General features: G+C 44.3%; 1 protein-coding gene across 1 annotated transcript; it reads left to right on the forward strand.

Moving 5' to 3' along the window:
* The first annotated feature begins 1,874 nt into the window (after window positions 1-1,874).
* Window positions 1,875-10,874, forward strand: LOC121652926 (zinc finger protein OZF-like). The gene is made up of 2 exons (XM_042006074.1): window positions 1,875-2,189; window positions 9,083-10,874. The coding sequence occupies exons 1-2, from the start codon at window positions 2,018-2,020 to the stop codon at window positions 10,483-10,485; spliced, it is 1,575 nt and encodes a 524-aa protein (XP_041862008.1). The 5' UTR covers window positions 1,875-2,017; the 3' UTR covers window positions 10,486-10,874.
* The last annotated feature ends 8,865 nt before the right edge of the window (window positions 10,875-19,739 follow it).

Genomic DNA, 19,739 nt, shown 5'->3' on the forward strand with positions numbered 1-19,739 from the left:
TAAATTCAGTTATAACTCCTACAAGAAAAACACTGAAAAATGTATCGTCTCCGTTATGGAGTAGATGAAAAATTCACTCGCACTGTCTCACATTTTAGTCGCAAAATGCGACCGTTTGGCCGCAGTCTGGAGGCCTGGATGTGAGCTTATCTAGTGTAGATCTGCTAGTTTCAGACTTCTGTTCTTTCACAGAGTTTCTGATTAAATCTTCCTGCAATGGGACGGATTTGTGCTTCTGAGGGTGTAAAAGTAAAACCGGACTTTATTCTTTACCTGCGGATCCTCATCTGGCGACAGACAGCAGCTCAAATCGTAGCAGCAGCAACTTCCAGCAGCTCTTCCTGCAACTGCCACAACCTGCCGCGAGTCTCCAAAGCTTTCCAGAGCTGCTGGAGCTGCTGACAGGCAGCTAACAGCGCTAACAGCTAACGGCTCACACTGATACGTTCAGGACCACCTGGTTCATGTGGAGCTGAGGAGATTCAGGAGGGAAAGTCTTCCACCTCAAAGATGCTCTGTGGTGTAGCTGCTTGGTGAATCTGTCTTTGCATCTTACCAGTGAGCTGAGCTGCTGTCTGTCAATCATTTCTGCCTGTGCATCCCGCCCCGCCCACTCTCCGCCCCCCGATCACCCCACACCTCCCACCCCAACCCTTGCAGCTTCAGCCATTTTTCATAATTTGGCAGTGGGTGGAGTTATGCAGAAAGTAGGTGGAGCTACACTTTAAGTACAAATGCAAAAAACTAACAGTTTTAACGTATTTTCAGACCGGAAGTGTTGGTTTATGTGAGCGAATCACAGAAAAGCTCTGCAGTGGGAGGAGCTTCCGGGTGTGACAGCTTCCTTTAGAGGGCTGAGCACCAAGTATTAACTAACCAGTTTAGAGGAACCATTTTTACACACATTATCAACCTTACTCAGAAATGAATTTTGGCATGGCGAGACAAGGCCCGTCATCCCATAGCAGCACCGAGATCCGGTGATGAACGGTCTGTCGCTGTTCTGAAACGCCAACACCGCTTCCCATGGCAACCGCTGAACCCTCAATGAAGTTAGCTTCTGATTTGCAGCTTCCAATTTGCCAAATTTGTAAAGGGTGATTCTGCCCAGATCCCGTTAGACCAGCCCCTGACCAAAAGCTACAACACTTGGACTCTTCAAACCTGGACTGGAATGTCCGACACATCATCTGGATTCATGGAAACAGTTTGTTTTGTGAAACCTTTATTCTATTTGTGGCTCATTTTTTGATCTGTAAAAAACAACAACACTTAGACTCATTAATTCTTTAACTTTGAACTACTGCAGATTCTGTAAAATTCTGTGTTTTGTGTTTGTTTTTCTGATCTTTTGTGGATGAACCTGACATTGTATAAATTGTGGGGAAATGGTGAAGAATTTGGTAAACTGGGTGGGATGCAGTAGTATCGTACAACAAATCCATTTTTACTTCTGCAACCTCCTTTTCAAACAGGAAAAGGAAATGTAATCATGTAAATGTTGAAACGTGTTTGAAATAAACTGCCCAAAAGCCGACATAATTAACTCTTCTTTTCTTTTATAAGGAGGATTTCTGTAGTGCTGTGAAGCAAAGGTGCATGAGGCAACTGAAGTTTTCCATCTCAAAGGTTATAAACGGCAAAAACCCCAAAGAAACGTGTCATTTTTTTGTTTTGTTAAAGGACCAAATAAAGACCTCATATATATATATATATATATATATATATATATATATATATATATATATATATATATATATATATATATATATATATATATATATATGTGTACATACATACATATATATATACATACATACACACACATATATATATATATATAGCAACACAGCAGGAGAATCAGGGCGGTGCAGGTGTGTGTGAGACCAGCAGGGGGCGGTAATGCAGCTCTACGTTAGTTTGTCTGCCGACCAGAAGAAGCAGCAGCAGCGCTAGCATCGTTAGCTTCGCTGTGTGGAGGTGTGTGAGCGGAGTGTGTGAGTGTGTTTCAGCAACAATGTCTTCAGTTCAGCATCTGAGAGAGTTTATCAGCGCGCGACTAACTGCTGCTGCTGAAGAAATATTCACAGAGTTTGAAAAAACCATCGTCCAGTACGAAGAAGAGATCGATCGTCAGCGCAGACTGCTGGATGTCACCTGGAAACCTCACATCCACCTAAACCCGATAGGTATGAACCCCTGATGGTCCCACCCGACTCATGGATCTGACTCCTGGAGGAGAGTTCTCAGTAAAATTTAAAAAGTGTCTCCGTGCTCAGCAACATTTTAGAGATAATATGACTCGGTGCAAAATGAGGTTCTATTAAGTTTGGTAATAAACCAAAGATCAGTACCGTGTTATGTACACAGTTCGGGTCGCCCGTTATGTATCAGCGGATCGTTTTTTTGTGGGAGATGAGAGTAAAATGAGCTTCTTGTGGGAGATAAAGAGTAAAATGAGCTTCTTCTGGGGATAAACTTGCTCACATCTCTCGCCTTCAGGGTTGAGCCTCAACGTGTTAAAAATGTTATTAAAACTAATGACAGTAGTCGAGGTCTAGTTCATTATCAGTCCATGTTCTGTGTTTCTATTTTCAACCAGCAGTATGAAGGAGGGGTCCAGAGACGTGGTGTTAGGTAAACCGGTCTCTTGTAAATGAGACTGCATGTCTCAGTGGGCTGTCTGTATACATAAAGCTTAACATTAAATGGTAGTAAAACTGATGCTACACCTTTATGACCACATCTAACAGAATTTCTTTGTATGTGCTCAAATTTCCACTATAGTCCATCAAAGTTGCTTCACAAGTTGAAGCTCAGGAAAAGTTCTTGCTGTCTAGGATGAGCCAGTAACACCAAACTACTTAAGAAATATGCATTTATTGTTGTCAACAAACAAAAGTACAAGATAGAACGATAACAGAAAATATGGCAGCTTAAAAAATAACAAGTTTAATTCTTGTAACTGTATATAAATGTCCCACCTCCATTTCTCTGTGGATGCTTCTGTGTCTGAGCTCGGCTGACGGGACTCTGATGCCTGATGATGAAACCTTTATGAAACATTTTAATAAGCGCTTCATTCTTCCTGTGAACATCTTGACCACGGTGCCTTGGTTTTACTGCGTGTTTTACTTGGTGTTTTGGAGAAAATAACTGGATTTCTGACCTGGTTGGCTGACAGTCATTAGCACACACACCCACTACTAAACTGAAATAAAGTTCTACAGTCATCTAGCAGACGCTTTTCTCCAAAGCGGCTTCCATCTGAGAGGAAGAACACCACCAGCAGAAACCAGCCAGGTGGGACGTCAGACTGCTGGAGTCCAGGTGAACCAGGTGCTGTCAGGTAGAGCTAGAGGCGGGGCTTCTTTTTTTCTTTTTTTATTCCTTTGCTTAAATACAAGATCTCTATTTCATCAAACAACATCATCTTGGGCATAAGTGCAGCAGCTTCTTCAGTACCTGGTTGAACCAAAGAGCTGGACAAATCTTTCAAACTCATTCTGAGTAGAAGAGTTAAGCTAAGTGTGGAAATGCTCCTTAAACAACTGAGTCTTTAGCTTGCTTTTAAAAGTGGATAAGGACTCTGCGGATCAGACGGAGTTTGGTAGATGGTTCCACCACCGGGGAACAACAGAGAATTTCCTGCTGATCTACAATAAAGAGCAGAGAAAAGCCAGCAGGTGAGGCAGCAGTACTCTGTCTCACCTCCAGGGGGCGTAGTTTCATGCTGGTGGATGAATAGTTTAATAAGAAGCTCTTTTTGTTCTTACAATGTAAATGTGACTCCAGAGGAGTCGGTGCCTCACCAGCCATGAACCCACCGCACGTCACTGATCTCCATCAGCTTTCTTTGTTCAGCTGCTGAGAAAATGAAGCTCTCGGTTTGCTCTCTTTTTCTGCTGCTCCTCTTTTCCACCATCCACTCGTCAGGGCTTCCTACGTTCCTCAGGACCTCCACATAGCCAGGCTACGTAAGCCTCGCTTGGATTAGCTCAACTAGATGCAGCTGAAATGTGTTAGTGGAACGAATGAGCCTTAATTCAGAGCTGGTGTTAGTTCAAGCGAAGCTTTCCTCATACAGCCTGGCTTCCTGTAGCTACGCTGGTGGAATACACCCCTGGTCTTTTAATTATTGTTGTCTTAACTGTGTTTGTTGGTGATAGAAATGGTTTTACTGAGCTGGTAGCTGAGATTCTGGACTTTCTGTGGATACCACACATGTTTATAGTTACATCTACAGACCTGACGCTACACCCGGAAACCAGATGTTAACCCTTAACTCCCGGTAGCGGAGGCTGCAGGTGCAGAGGTGAAGCTAAACAGTCAAGATAAGAATGAAAGTTTAGAGAAATTATATCCAGAAATGTGGATAATGAAGCAGTGAAGCTGCATGGATGGAAGTTATTGTGCATATTGTGAATATTTCTCTCTCCTCACCATCTAGAAGCTGTGAGATTCTCATCCTGCTTTCTGTCTGTTCACCTGATGCTGATATTCATCACATATTGTTCCTTCTGTGTTTAGAAGGAAGCAGCTTCACAGCTTTAAATTCATCCTGCTGACTTTTTACCTTTTAGTTAGTAAATCCTGAACATTTCATCCTTCTTTCTCATAAATATGTGATTTTATAAATGAAGAAATATTTTAACTGTTGCTGTTTAAAGAGAAAACTGCTGCTAAACCTGTTTATGTGTTTAGTGCAGGTTTCTGCAGCCTTTCCAATCCAAAGAGCCATTTTTCCCTCAGCCAGCTAAATAAAACTCCTTTAGAGACGCAGATGTTACCAGACTTTTCAAAAAGGAAACTTATCATTTTTGATAAATATCTACTATAGAAAGCTTTAAAATAAAGAAAAACAAAAGATACAGAGACTGGAAAATGTCTGGAACTGTGTTTCTGGAACATGTAAAAGTGTTACAGCAATGTATTCAGAACTTTGTAAAAGTGTTTTGCAGTCGCACATGCAAGTTTGCATGTGCAGTTATCCAATCAGCTGACAGGAGGCGAAGGTGTGGTGAATGGAGCCAATCCTCAGCAGGTAGAAAGCAAGGGTGTGGTGAGCAGAGCCAGTTCCTGGTGGGTGATGGCACACAGAGATCAAAGCAAAAGGGAAGGCAGCCGTAACAGGGTTGATGTTTGGTTTGGCTTCCCCATGACACTTCTGTCGTAGGACGGATCAATAAGATCTGTCAGGGTGGCCAAATGCTCCCCACTATTTTCCTTCTTTCAAGAATTTTTAGATTAGATTGGCGAGAGCTATACAGTTCAATGAATGAATGTTTGAGCGTGCCTGGTCTGAATCTTCCGTCTCACAGGATCTACGTCACTTACAGCATCAGTGTCACTTACCTGCTTCTCCATCCTCCTATTTACCTTATTTAAATGATGCCATGTCCTTTCTGACTCTACGTAGTTCACAATTCTCCTCTGCCCAATGTGCAGACATGTGCATGTGCACATGCAGGTTAGCACACGCCCACCAGCAGACAGGCAGAGTGTGTGAAAATATGTGGCATTAATAACAGATGATAACCAGACTTCACTAATTGACCCAACATCCCACCGATAAAACTGATAAAACTAGTTTTGATCGTAGTTTTATTTAATGTTTAGAGCTGTTCATCAATGTCTCTGCTCTATCGTAACAATCTATCGTCTAGCGTAGATTTAAACTGCAGTTGGATCTTTCAATCAAATGTTTTCCAAGGCCCAGCTCAGCTTCTGATTGGTTATTAATGTGTGTATTAATAGCAAAGCTGTGTTCAACTCAAACTGTTTGTAGATGAACTTAACCTGACTATAGTCCATATTAGCGCATATTAACTTATGCCCCTGGTAGGGTCACCCATGGCAAGGTGAGGGACCAGACAAGCACGGCTCAATAGACCCATATGATGAATATCCCCTCTGGAGCCAGGCCTGGAGGTGGTGAATGGAGGCGAGCACTTGGTGGCCGGGCCTTTGCCCATGGGGCGCAGTCGGGCTTAGCCCGAAAGGTTGGCATGGGCCCCCCTCCTGTGGGCTCACCACCTGCTGGAGGGGTCATAGGGGTTGGGTACAGTGTGAGCTGGTTGGCAGCTGATGGCGGGGACACTGGCGGCCTGATCTTCAGCTAGCTCTAGGGACGTGGAACAACACCTCTCTGCCGGGGAAGGAGCCTGAGCTGGTGCGCGAGGTTGAGCTGTTAAGGCTAGATATAGTTGGACTCACCTCAACGCATGGTTTGGGCTCTGGAACCACTGTCCTTGAGAGGGACTGGACCCTTTTCTTTTCTGGAGTTGCTCCCGGTGAGAGGCACCGAGCAGGTGTGGGCATGCTCATTGCCCCCAAACTTGGCGCCTGTGCATTGGGGTTTACCCCGGTGGTCGAGAGGGTAGCCTTCCTCAGCCTTCAGGTGGGGGTATGGGTCCTGACTGTTGTTTGTGCTTATGCACCAAATAGCAGTTCAGAGTACCCATGCTTTTTGGAGTCCTTGGAGGGGGTTTTAGAAAGCACTCCATCCGGGGACTCCCTCGTTCTGCTGGGGGACTTCAATGCCAAGTGGGCAATGACAGTGAGACCTGGAGGGGCGTGATTGGGAGGAATGCCCCCCCTGATCTGAATTCGAGTGGGTTTTTGTTATTAGACCTCTGTGCTCATCATGGATTGTCCATAATCAACACCTTGTTCAGACATAAGAATGCCCACATGTGCACTTGGCACCAGGGCACTCAAGGCTGCAGTTCGATGATCGACTTTGTAGTCGTGTCGTCGGCTTGTGCCCGCATGTCTTGGACACTCAGGTGAAGAGAGGGGCGGAGCTGTCACCTGATAACCACCTGGTGGTGAGATGGCTCAGATGGTGGGGGACACCCAGTCGTGTGATGAGGGTCTGCTGGGAACGTCTGGTGGAGTCCTCTGTCAGTAAGAGTTTCGGCTCCCATCTCTGGCAGAGCTTCAACCATGTCCCGGGGGAGGTCGGGGACATTGAGTCCGAGTGGGTTATGTTCCATGCCTTTCTTTTTGAGACGGCCAGCTGGTGCTGTGGCCGTAAGGTCAATAGTGCCTGTTGTGGCAAAAATCCCTGAACTCGTTGGTGGACACCAGCGATGAGGAATGCCGTCAAGCTGAAGGATTTGGCCTGTGGGATTCCGGAGGCAGCTGATGGGTATCGGCAGGCTAAGCAGAACGTGGCTTCAGTGATCGCTAAGGCAAAAAGTCGGGCATGGGAGGAGTTTGGAGAGGCCATAGGGAATGACTTCCGGATGACTTTGAGGAGATTCTGGTCCACCATCTGGCGGCTCAGGAGGGGGAAGCAGTGCTCCATCAACACTGTGTACAGTGGGGATGGGGGCTGCTGACCTCGACTCAGGACGTTGTGGGTTGATGGAGGGAATACTTCAAAGACCTCATCAATACCACCGACACGTCTTCTGATGAGGAAGCAGAGTCGGGGGATCCTTGCATGGGCTCTTCTATCTCTGGGGCTGAGGACACTGAGGTGGTTAAAAAGCTCCACGGTGGCAGGGCCTTGGGTGTGGATGAAGTCTGCCCGGAGTTCCTTAAGGCTCTGGATGCTGTAGGATTGTCTTGGTTGACACGCCTCTGCAGCATTGCATGGACATCGGGGACATCTGGGGTGGTGGTCCCCTCTTCAAAAGGGGGACCGGAGGGTGTGCTCCAACTACAGGAGGATCATACTTCTCAGCCTCCCTAGTAAGGTCTTTTCAGGGGTGCTGGAGAGGAGGGTGAGTCAGATAGTCAAACCCCAGATTGAGGAGGATCAGTGTGGTTTTCGTCCCCATCATGGAACAGTGGACAACCTATACACTCTCTTCAGAGTCTTGGAGGGGGCATGGGAGTTTGCTCAACCAGTCTACATGTGCTTTGTGGACTTGGAGAAGGTGTTTGACCGTGTCCCTCAGGGATTCCTGTGGGGGGTACTCCGGGAGTATGGAGTGCCGGACCCCCTTGCACGAGCTGTCCGGTCCCTGTATGACCGGTGTCAGAGCTTGGTCCACATTGCCGGCAGTAAATCAGAATCGTTTCCAGTGCGGGTTGGACTCTGCCAAGACTGCCCTTTGTCACCGATTCTTTTCATAACTTTTATGGACAGAATTTCTAGGCGCAGTCGAGGTGTTGAGGGGATCCGGTTTGGTGGCCTCAGGATTGGGTCTCTGCTTTTTGCGGATGATGTGGTTCTGTTGGCTTCATCGGGTCGTGATCTTCAGCTCTTGTTGGAGGAATTCGCAGCCAAGTGTAAAGTGACTGGGATGAGAATCAGCATCTTCAAATCCGAGACCATGGTCCTCAGCCGGAAAATGGGTTGACTGTTTTCTCCAGGTCAGGAATGAGGTCCTGCTCTAAGTGGAGGACTTTACGTATCTCGGGGTCTTGTTCACGAGTGAGGGAAGGATGGAGCGGGAGATCGACAGGCGGAAAATGGATAGGTGGATGGATGGATGGAATTCCAGGTAGCAAGACACCTAGTTGTAGCTGCTAACTCCTTCGGTAGACGTTTCTGAAATGTAAAGTTGTTTTGCCCTTGGTAAAAGTATTGCTGCATTGTATTTTGGTTTTATTCATGTAAATATGGTTTCTGTGATGTAACCGTGCATTGCGGCAAAGTAAAAGTGAAACATTATATTGTTTTGCACTTCCAGGCCACCGTAGGATTGAATTGAATCAGAAATAAAAACAACTTTGATTCTGTCACCTGACAAAATATTGATTCATGAGTCACATGCTCAGTGACTGTTATTATCACCATTTTTAATGACTTCATAGTTGTTGAGAAAATAATTTCTTTGTGATTTAAACTTTTAGGTTGACTCAGTCTGAAATAGCTCCTGATCATCTCTTTTCTTTTCTTTGCTCCTGAAGTTCAGACTGAAAGTCCAAACTTCTGTTTGTGTGTGAAAGTGTCTGAACTCTCCCACAATGGTGCACACACATATTAACAATACTTACACACTTAAATGTAACGTGGAAACATGAAGGACCTGCTTATTCTGCAGAGCCCTGTTCATGGTTGAAATATAACAGATGTTTAGTTTTATGGTCTCAGTAATTAACTGGTGTCCCGTTGTCCTTGCAGAGCTCCCACAGCATTTTACCCATGAGGAGGAGGTTGCTCTCACCCACCAAGAGCTCTGTAACCAGGACAGAAGCTCCACCGTGGACCAAGAAGAACCAGAACCTCCACAGATTAAAGAGGAGCAGGAGGAAATATGTACCAGTCCAGAGGAAGAGCAGCTTGTACTGAAGGAGGAAACGGAGAGCTTCATGATTGCTGTTACTCATGAGAACAGGGAGCAGAGTAAACCAGAAACCAGCAGCGAGCAGCTTCTCTTTCAGATCTCTGCTTTAGATGAGACTCCAGAATGTGAAGGAAGCAACCATGAAGACTCAGAATCAGCTGCAGATGGAGAGTCAGAACCAGAAAATCAGCGTCACAGAGACAGAAGTGATGAAAGTCACAGCAGTAATGTGGAAAACTCTGGAACGTCAGGGAGTCTCTGTGCGCCTGGCATGGCTAAAAAGTCTGTCAGCTGTGATGTTTGTGGAAAAACTTTTCCACAAAGATACAAAATGATGAGACATCGTAGAACACACACAGGTGAGAGACCGTTTCCCTGTAAAATCTGTGGTAAACGTTTCACAACACATGACAACATGCTGGTCCACGTTAGAATCCACACCGGCATTAAACCATATTCCTGTAAGTTATGTGGAAAAAGTTTCAATCAGCATAGCAATTTGACTACTCATACCAGAATCCATGCAGGTGAGAAGCCTTTTACCTGTAACACCTGTGGAAAAAGTTTTACTTCTAGTAGTTATTTGACTGTTCATATGAGATCCCACACAGGTGAGAAGCCGTATTCCTGTAAAATATGTGGGAAGTGTTTATCTGACAGTGGAAGTTTGACTGCACACACGAGAACTCACACAGGTGAGAGGCCCTTTTCTTGTAAAACTTGTGGGAAATGTTTCTCTCTTAAGCGAACTTTGACTGCCCACATGAAAACCCACACAGGTGAGAAACCATATTCCTGTAACACATGTGGAAAAAGATTCTCTGTAAATCATAATTTGATTGCCCACATGAGAACTCACACAGGTGAGAAGCCCTATTCCTGTAAAACATGTGAGAAAAATTTCACAAGAAGAGATGAGTTGTTGGTCCACATTAGAACCCACACAGGTGAGAAGCCCTATTCTTGTGAAATTTGTTGTCGAAGCTTTGCCAGGAGACATCACCTGACTGCCCACATGAGAAGCCATGCAGGTGAAAAGCCCTATTCTTGTAAAATCTGCGGGAAATGTTTCTCTCAGAGTCGTTATCTTCCTGCCCACATGAGAACCCACACAGGTGAGAGGCCGTATTCCTGTAAAATATGCTGTAAAAGTTTCACCCAAAGAGGCAAACTGACCATCCACAAGAAAAGCCACATGGATGAGACCCCACTGCCCAACCACATGCAAGGAAATGTTTAAAGACATCAGCTGTGAAAAAGCCCAACTAGACGTTCACATGAGAGCTGGAGGCCATCGACGTGTTCTACACTAAACTGTTATTATGACATACTTTTCTAATAATTCGGATTCTTTTTATCGGCTGCAGGAAATGAGCCTCAGACCGGTCTCCAGATGTTTTCCTGTGCTGCTGTTTAAACAGAAAGGTGGAGAAGCAGCTCGTCAGTGTCTGTTAGAAAAGTTGCTCTTCGGTTTTTCTTCCCAGAGTAACTCCACTTTTCCCCTCAGCTGTCGTTTCATCGAGTTACTCCTGCCTGGTGTGAGGCAGCTGTCAGTTAAGATTTGTGGGCACAAGTACACATCTGTGCATATTCATCTAATAAAAAAATAGTAAATTCAAATTCTTGGAAACGCAGACAGATCTCTATTTCGAAGTAAATGACGGCAGTGACCCTGATCCTGGTGAGGGAAGCTTATAAAGCTTACATGCGAGGCATGATCAGACTCTAGCAAGGAGAATAAAAGAGCGGATTCAGGAACAATTACAATTGAAATAGTAAATAATAAATTTAGAGGAAGAATTTCATAGTTCCAAATTAGAAGGAGTGCTTAAAGAGTTAAAGGAGGCTGGACTACTGTTGACTAGTTTACTCACAACAACGGCCGAGTCTGAAATTTAGTTTGCCAGACAGCCTGAATTTGGAAACAAGCCAAATAAGTACTTAGATCATCTTGCAAAAAACTCTCAGAAAAGCTTTTATCTGATGAGGATCACATCCGTCAAACAAGCAATACAAATATCAATGACTGCTTTCAGAAATTCTATGAAGCATCGTTGACCTCAGAGCTTCTTAAACAGCTTGCAGGTGCCTCAGCTGACAGAACAACGAGCTGAATAGTTGGAAGGACCCGTTACAGTAACAGAAACTGACAAATCGCCTCACGTCAGGCAGATAAAAGTCCAGGAGCTGACGGATTCTGTGAAAAGCAAAATCAACAAATTACAACACGTGTTCAACAAATCGTTCGAAGAGGATGAACTCCCAAAACTTATGTACTTATAGTTATTCCTAAAAAGGGAAAAAATCCAGAACTATGTGCTTCTTATCGCCCGATTAGCCTACTTGGATGTAAAAATATGTTAATGGTTAATAATGGCTAATCAACTTGAAAGAGTGGTGACTGATATAATTAATGCAGACCAAACTGGGTTTCTAAAGGGCCGTACGTCATCAAGCAACACATTTAATTAATCTTAATCATTATCTTCATTTTAATCCAGCTCCAAGTGCTATAGAAGCCATGGATGCAGAAAAAGCTTTTGATCATATTGACCAGATTTTTGAACTCCTAAACAAGATGCCTCGGTCTTACTGGCCTAATTTCTGCCCAACTCCAGCTTAACAGAAGCACCGCTCAAGGCTCGCCTCGATCACCTTTATTGTTTTCTTTAGCTATGGAGCCTTTAGCAGTTGCTGTTTGGCAAACCTCTGATATCAAAGGAGCAACACAGCCTTAAATTCTTCTGTACGCAGATGACACCCTCCTGACATTAACAGACCAGCAAAATCAGTAATGCTCTAATCAACTGTGTGAAAGTTCAGCCAAATTTCAGGATGTAAAGTTAACTTCACAAAATCTGAAATCATGCCTCTTTGTTTTTCTTACGAGTATGAACCTGACTTTGTAAAACCCTTTCGCTGAGCACCAAATGGATTTACATATTTGAGGGTTAAAATAACTCTGAAAATTAGTCAACTTAATGTTGAGAATGTCAACCTCATGATAAACACATGAAGTTGGAAAAAGCTCCCTGTTTCCTTTCTTGGTAGAGTCAGTCGGTCAGGATGTTAATTCTCTCCAAAGCCATTTACCTGCTATCTTTGCTCTTCACATATGTGAAGAGAAACAGGATTACAGATATAAATAAGCTATTTCTTCCTATTTTGGCCGAAAGCCTAAAAAGTAACTGGATATTTTAGAACTACCAAAGGAACAAGGAGGACGAGGTCTCCCCAACATAACGAACTACATAACCTCAGTTCAAGCCAGAAGGACCTCTGTGGGCACCGCTCAGCCAAAGCCACCGTGGCTTGAGATCGAAGCCACCGTCTCCAAACCATAGTCTCCTGTCGACTCGACAAACGCAGGAGTAAACTCCCAGTTATGGCGAAAGACAGCTTTCTATTTACTGATGCAGATAGTGCGTGGAATTCTCTACGGAAATGATTTGGGGCTAAACATAAATTGAGCTGCTGAACAACAATGACCAATAACCCTGATTTAACCAAAGGGGGCTCTGGATCTGACTTTCAGAGCTGGTACGAAGCAGGAATTCCCCGTATCTATGATCTCTGGGACAGACGTGAGTCCTTACAGGCCTAATACAAACTACAAGCAAGCGAATTCTACAAATACCTTCAGGTCAGACTTTATGTGCGTACTAAAACGGATACTGTCGATCTTCAAGAAGACTCTAACTTTGTCTTCAGATTTTATACCAAGCTGTATCATTTGAATACGGACAAACTATCATTCCTACAGAAATCATGGAAGACTCAAATATAAACAGTACACAGAAATATGGGAGAAATTTTTACTTTTACCTTTGAAAATATCCATACAGTGTATGTAACAGATTCAGAGAAGTGCAATATAATATCTTAGAAAATGTTTATATATCTCCGTATATGTATAGTAAATACAAACTGACCAAAAAGACGGTTATTAGGACCAGATTTCACTGCCGCTGGGAATGCCAGAAGAAAAAGCAGCAACGACAGCCTGATCCACAACTATGTTTACTGGGATAAATCCAGAGTCAGTAAAATCAGATGAGAACAGGAGCAGAACCTCCTCCAATGGACCGGTGGACGTTTGTCTGTATGAGCGCTCAGACGGACCTCTTTACAGCCCAGCGCTGGAACAGCTGGGAACTCGGCAGACTTCAGGACTTTGACCACCGCTGTGGATGTGTTCTGGATTTTCTACATTTGTCACATAATCTGAACTGTGCTGGACTGTTTGATCACTTTTAAAATGTTTAATAAAAAGAATGTTAAAATAATAAACTCGTATTTATCGTATTTTTAATCTGTGGGAATGTTATTTACAAAGTTACAACATCACGAATGATGAATACAAAATGTCGTCTATGATCACGAGTTCTTCATTAGGAATTTGAAACCAGCTGTGGAGCAGAAAACCACGCCCACCAACACATATGAAGGGATGTGAGCTTATCTAGTGTAGATCTGCTAGTTTCAGACTTCTATTCTTTCACAGAGTTTCTGATGAAATCTTCCTGCGATGGGACGGATTTGTGCCTCTGAGGGTGTAAAAGTAAAACCGGACTTTATTCTTTACCTGCTGATCCTCATCTGGTGACAGACAGCAGCTCATCTCGTAGCAGCAACAACTTCCAGCAGCTCTTCCTGCAGCTGCCACAACCTGCCGCGAGTCTCCAAAGCTTTCCAGAGCTGCTGGAGCTGCAGACAGGCAGCTAACAGAACAGCTAACGGCTCACACTGATACGTTCAGGACCACCTGGTTCATGTGGAGCTGAGGAGATTCAGGAGGGAAAGTCTTCCTCTTCAAAGACGCTCTGTGGCATAGCTGCTTGGTGAATATCACTTTACATCTTACCAGTGAGCTGAGCTGCTGTCTGTCAATCATTTCTGACTGTGCATCCCGCCCCGCCCACTCTCCGCCCCCTGATCACACCTCCCACCCCACCCTTGCAGCTTCAGCCATTTTTTTAATTTGGCAGTGGGTGGAGTTATGCAGAAAACAGGGGGGCGGAGCTACACTTTAATCCTTGCCTCCTGGTACTTTTGGAAATGTGGGTAAAGTTTAAAAAAAATACCATGTTGAAGTGGTTTTGCCATTACTGGTCATGAGATCGGTTTTAAAACACATCAGCCCTCGCCATCGCCGAAAAATATACCCAAGAAAGCTGAGACTACACTGTTCGCTATGCTTCCATGCAATTCCCATGATGCTTTGCGGTGTGACGTCATTTTCCCACGCTGTATGGACGGCAAAGGATAAGAGCTGCTAGTCGAGATCACAGAGGTCTGACAACACGCAACTGCTGCAAAGCTGCTCTGTAGGAACATATCAGCTAAGACTGTACTTATATAGTGCTTTTCTATTCATGTCGACCACTCAAAACACCACGTCACATTCACACACACACTCTATAGCAGAAAGGGTGACTTGCAGAGTGTCTGCGTTGATCAGACAAATGGCATCCGTCCAAAAAGGAACTCGTGCTTTTCTCTACCTGTCCATGTCCAGAACGAAACCCGGGCCATCTGCATAGCGTCAGTGTGGACTGGAAGGATGAGGCAGTAAATAACTATTCAGCCGCTGGCGATCAGGTCACGAGGAATACTGCAGAGCTGGCTACAGGGCTTCCTTAAAGAAGATCTGACTGAAACGGTGGAAGTAATAAGAGGCTAAGAAGACAACCTGCCTGAAAAGTCCCCCAAGTTCACTTTCACGAAAACCAGTTGTGCTTTTCTGTGTTTGAGCCAAGCTTACACCGTTATGGTCGTCTTGGGAGGGTAATTCATCCACAAACACGTGGCATCCCTGTGCCACACCAACGATGTCATGTGTCCACAATGGGAGCAAATTCATTTATTTCAAATGAAGCAGTGCATTGAAAACACAGACGGTCTGCAACGCACCTCAACACCAGGAGAAAGTCTGCCCACCACCAGGACGTAAAACAGCCGGTACACTGCGTCTGCACAGAGGAACAAAGCATCCATGGAAAGGTCCACCGAGAACCAGCCAGCCAGCATCCGGGGAAGTCTGCTTTAATCTCCACAAAGCCAAGATAGGAACATCCAACGGAGAGGAAGTAGTTTCTGTTCACATCATATTAGCATTTTAATTTCGAAGCTAAACAGAATTTTAACCATTTTAATCATATTTTCAGCAGCTTTCCGGCGATGTCCACCGATGTCCACCAATGTCCACCGATATCCACCAATGTCCACCAATGTCCACCGATGTCCACCAATGTCCACCGATGTCCACCAACCACCGTTGCCACGTAACACAGTTCTGGATGTTTCTGAGAAACATTTCACAGGTCAGAGGAATGTGTTCTGCTTCAAACTTGTTTTCAATTGAATCAGACATAAATCCTTTAGAAAAGCGTTTCCCTTGTCTCTAGAACATCTTCCTCTGTCAGACTCGGGTCTCTGTCCCTACGGCACTGAGACATGGACAAGGCTCAGTTATTCTTTCTCTCGTGTTTGCTGTGGCGTTCCATCCTCCAGTAGGGATGGATCTGCACGAATAAGCCGCCTTCAACTTGCCAAGTACGTTACGGTGTGATTAGAGAATAGAATAGAATAGAATCATACATGGAGGAATGATGAAAACGTAGGTATCTGCCACTGACGGTACCCTTAAACACAATAAATAATTAAAATGAATGTACGTATGAAACAAAACTAATTTCATGATACAAAAATAAAAAATATCTAAACTTAACGAGGAGGCGAATAAAACCAATAAAAACAGAATAAATGAGTTTAAGCAGCTTTACTGAAAGTTAACTGTATTGTCGGAGTGTATTTCTCTGGTTTTTTCTAAAGTTATTTACCTGCTCACAAACTTCTTTAAAGGAGGAAGTTTTACTGAGTTCTGTCATTTACAACATACATGTAAAACAACATACATATAAAACAACATACATATAAAACAACATACATATAAAACAACATACATGTAAAACAACATACATGTGAAACAACATACATGTAAAACAACATACATATAAAACAACATACATGTAAAACAACATACATGTAAACAACATACATATAAAACAACATACATGTAAAACAACATACATGTGAAACAACATACATGTGAAACAACATACATGTAAAACAACATACATGTGAAACAACATACATATAAAACAACATACATATAAAACAACATACATGTAAACAACATACATGTGAAACAACATACATGTGAAACAACATACATGTAAAACAACATATATATAAAACAACATACATGTAAACAACATATATATAAAACAACATACATGTAAAACAACATACATGTAAAACGTGTGTTTCCCCAACGTGGTCTGAAGAACAGCTTTGCTGTGTCCAAGGTTTGAGTGCTGGGCCCCTTGGATTGAAGAAGACCCATAAATCTGACATAGTCCTAAACACTGAGTTTGAAAAGGTGTCTTCTTCAAGACTCCAGACCAGCTGAGCTCTAGTTCAGCTAAGGTCTAGTCCAGCTAAGCTCTAGTCCAGCTGAGCTCTAGTCCAGCTGAGCTCTAGTCCAGCTGAGCACTAGTCCAGCTAAGCTCTAGTCCAGCTAAGGTCTAGTCCAGCTAAGGTCTAGTCCAGCTGAGCTCTAGTCCAGCTAAGCTCTAGTCCAGCTGAGCACTAGTCCAGCTAAGGTCTAGTCCAGCTAAGGTCTAGTCCAGCTAAGCTCTAGACCAGCTGAGCTCTAGTTCAGCTAAGGTCTATTCCAGCTGAGCTCTAGTCCAGCTAAGGTCTAGTCCAGCTGAGCTCTAGTCCAGCTGAGCTCTAGTCCAGCTGAGCACCAGTCCAGCTGAGCTCCAGTCCAGCTGAGCTCTAGTCCAGCTGAGCTCCAGTCCCAGCTGAGCTCCAGTCCAGCTGAGCTCCAGTCCAGCCTGGTGTCGGAGGACGGTCTGCTGGATTGAGCTCATGAAGCAGAAGGTACAGTTATTCTATCTTCTAACTAACGTCTTAATTTCCTGTGCAAGGTTTGCAGGTTGGATGCAAAGGGGTCCTGGTGTGATCTGGTGTCATGATTCCTGGTTTAGGTTCCTTGGTTTGCTGTGGTTTCATGTTCTTGGGTCATGTTTAGTTCTGTGTTGCTTTTTGGTTCCTGCTCATTAGTTCCCCTGGGCCTTGTTAATCCTTCACTTCCTGCTTGCAGTCCGTTGGTTGTTTGTTGTAACCGTCAGCGTTCTGTTCGTTGCTGTTAGACGTGTTCGTGCCATGTTTGGTCTGTTTTCCATGTTTCATGGTCTTTTGTTTTTTTCCCGGCACTGGGTCCTCACGCCCACGGCTGCCTGACATCTAGTTCTTAGATTGAGGAGATGAAGACAACATGCACCAAGATCTTCCAGAAAATCCGGGGAGCATCAGGTAAGACTTTATTTTCATGTAATCCTCTTTATCCTCACAGGTCAGTGATTCTCTGCCCTCATGGTGTGGTCTACAGCTGAAAGCTTGTCCTGAGGGCAGAGTCTTCATGTGATCTTCTGTCCTAGAAGGCAAGGTGAGTTTATCTGCAGCACGATCCAACGACAGAAGAAAGCATAATTTAACATGAAAATGGACAAAGAACATTAGATAAAGGCAATAATTAAAACAGGATCATGTTTGGGGTCTGCCTCTGGGCTCTTTGGGTCTTGGGCCCCTTCGCTCTGGACGCCCTGGAGGGTCGGTGGGTCGGCCGCCTGCTGATCTTGGCCCACCGGGGCCTCTGCCCCGTGACCGTGGGGGGGCTCTGGGTGGGTCTGGATGGTCTTCATGGTGGGGTGGGATTGGGGCTGATCGCCCCAGTCTCTATATTATTATCACCTTTTTATCTTTTTAATCGTTTTTATTCAGATAAGATTTGTATTTTACTACATCCTATTTGTCTGAATGGGAGGAAAAAACAATCAGGTCGTCATGACAAGAATGAAAATCTGGAAGCTGCGGACTGTAAACTTGATCATATTGTACCCTGTACGCTGTCCTGGATGCGTCCTATGACGTCTCCGCTGGAAGCAGATCTACTTATTTACTAAGCTGAAAATCCCTGAATTGTGTTTTTGTGGTAATAACACAGCAGCATTGAGGACACGGTGGTGCATCATGTTGATGGAGAATCTGGACCTTGGCAGGTTAGAACAGACACTTTGCCATGATGACAGGACTGTCTCTTCTTCAGTTTATCTTTAACACCACCCATGTGCCCAGTGGACAGAGTCCTCCAACGTTTTCTTCTGAGGTGACGTGGCGTCGGTGTCCAAACTGAAGAGGATGCTGGATCACATGACCAAGGTCTGTAACGTGTGTTTATGTCCCAGATTAACTACAGTGAACACGTCTGGTTTGGTGGTTTTCCTCTGAGGACCAGCTGCAGACTCTACAGCAGGGGTAGCCAACGTTGGTCCTCGAGGGCACCAATCCGGCAGGTTTTCCAGATTTCCGTGCCCGAACACACCTGACTTAAACTAACGAATCATTGTGGAGATCCTTATAGGCTGTTGGATCCATTTAATTTGAGTCAGGTGTGCTGGAGCAGGGCAATCTGGAAAACCTGCCGGATTGGTGCCCTCGAGGACCAACGTTGGCTACCCCTGCTCTACAGACTGTCTCACTTTGTGTGGAGCAAACTGTGGAAGTGGGAAACTTTTTTCTAGTTGTTTTTGTTGTTGAAGATGAACTTTTTCCACCTTTCTAAAGGACCACGACCACCGTGGCTGGGAACAAATCTTTTACTTCAAGGTGGAGTTGCAGCTGACATGAGGACGACGGGGGAGGAGACGGTGGCAGAGGCTGCAGAGCTCGTCAGTCAACTCTGGCGGGAAGACAGCGGCAGTGTTGATGAGCATGAGCAGGAAATGATTTCAGAGCCTGAAGTTTTTTATTTCTGAGAAGGAGGACATGTGGATGGAGGTCGTTTACTGTACTGTGAACGCAGAGCGTGAACAATAAAGGATTTAAAGACAATGTTTGATCATTTCATATAATAAGTATTGAATGATTCCCTCTTTATACACAATGAAAACTAAAGGTTGATGTCTTCCACTGGTGCAGCACAGATCTAACTGGAAATAATCTTGGCTCAGTTCTGGGGGAAAACGTAGAAAAGATGAAACGTCTGGCAAAATGAATCCGATGGCGCTGCGCGGAAATCAAAGCCAGACGTAGGAATATTGTATACGAGATGCTATGTGTAAACTTTATCTGTAAATGCAAAAACTATTGTGAGAAATTTAGTTTTGTATTTTATTTCTTTTTTACTTCAGAAACTGTCCAGACTGAACTGTTAAAGTGCTTGTTGTAAGCATATCGCTGGTCCGCTGTGTGCCAGTCCTTCACCATGCCGACCCAGTCAGGTTAGTCCTCTTATACTGGAGAAGCTTCCCACTACCTGCTGGTTTTCTGTATGACTCTCTCCTTGTGCAGGTTTTATTCAGCATGAACGGACTTTCTCATCTGGAGTTATGATACGTAAGGTGCTGGCGTTACTGACACCAG

This window comes from Melanotaenia boesemani, chromosome 14, assembly GCF_017639745.1.
Source record: "Melanotaenia boesemani isolate fMelBoe1 chromosome 14, fMelBoe1.pri, whole genome shotgun sequence".
Classification (NCBI taxonomy): domain Eukaryota; kingdom Metazoa; phylum Chordata; class Actinopteri; order Atheriniformes; family Melanotaeniidae; genus Melanotaenia; species Melanotaenia boesemani.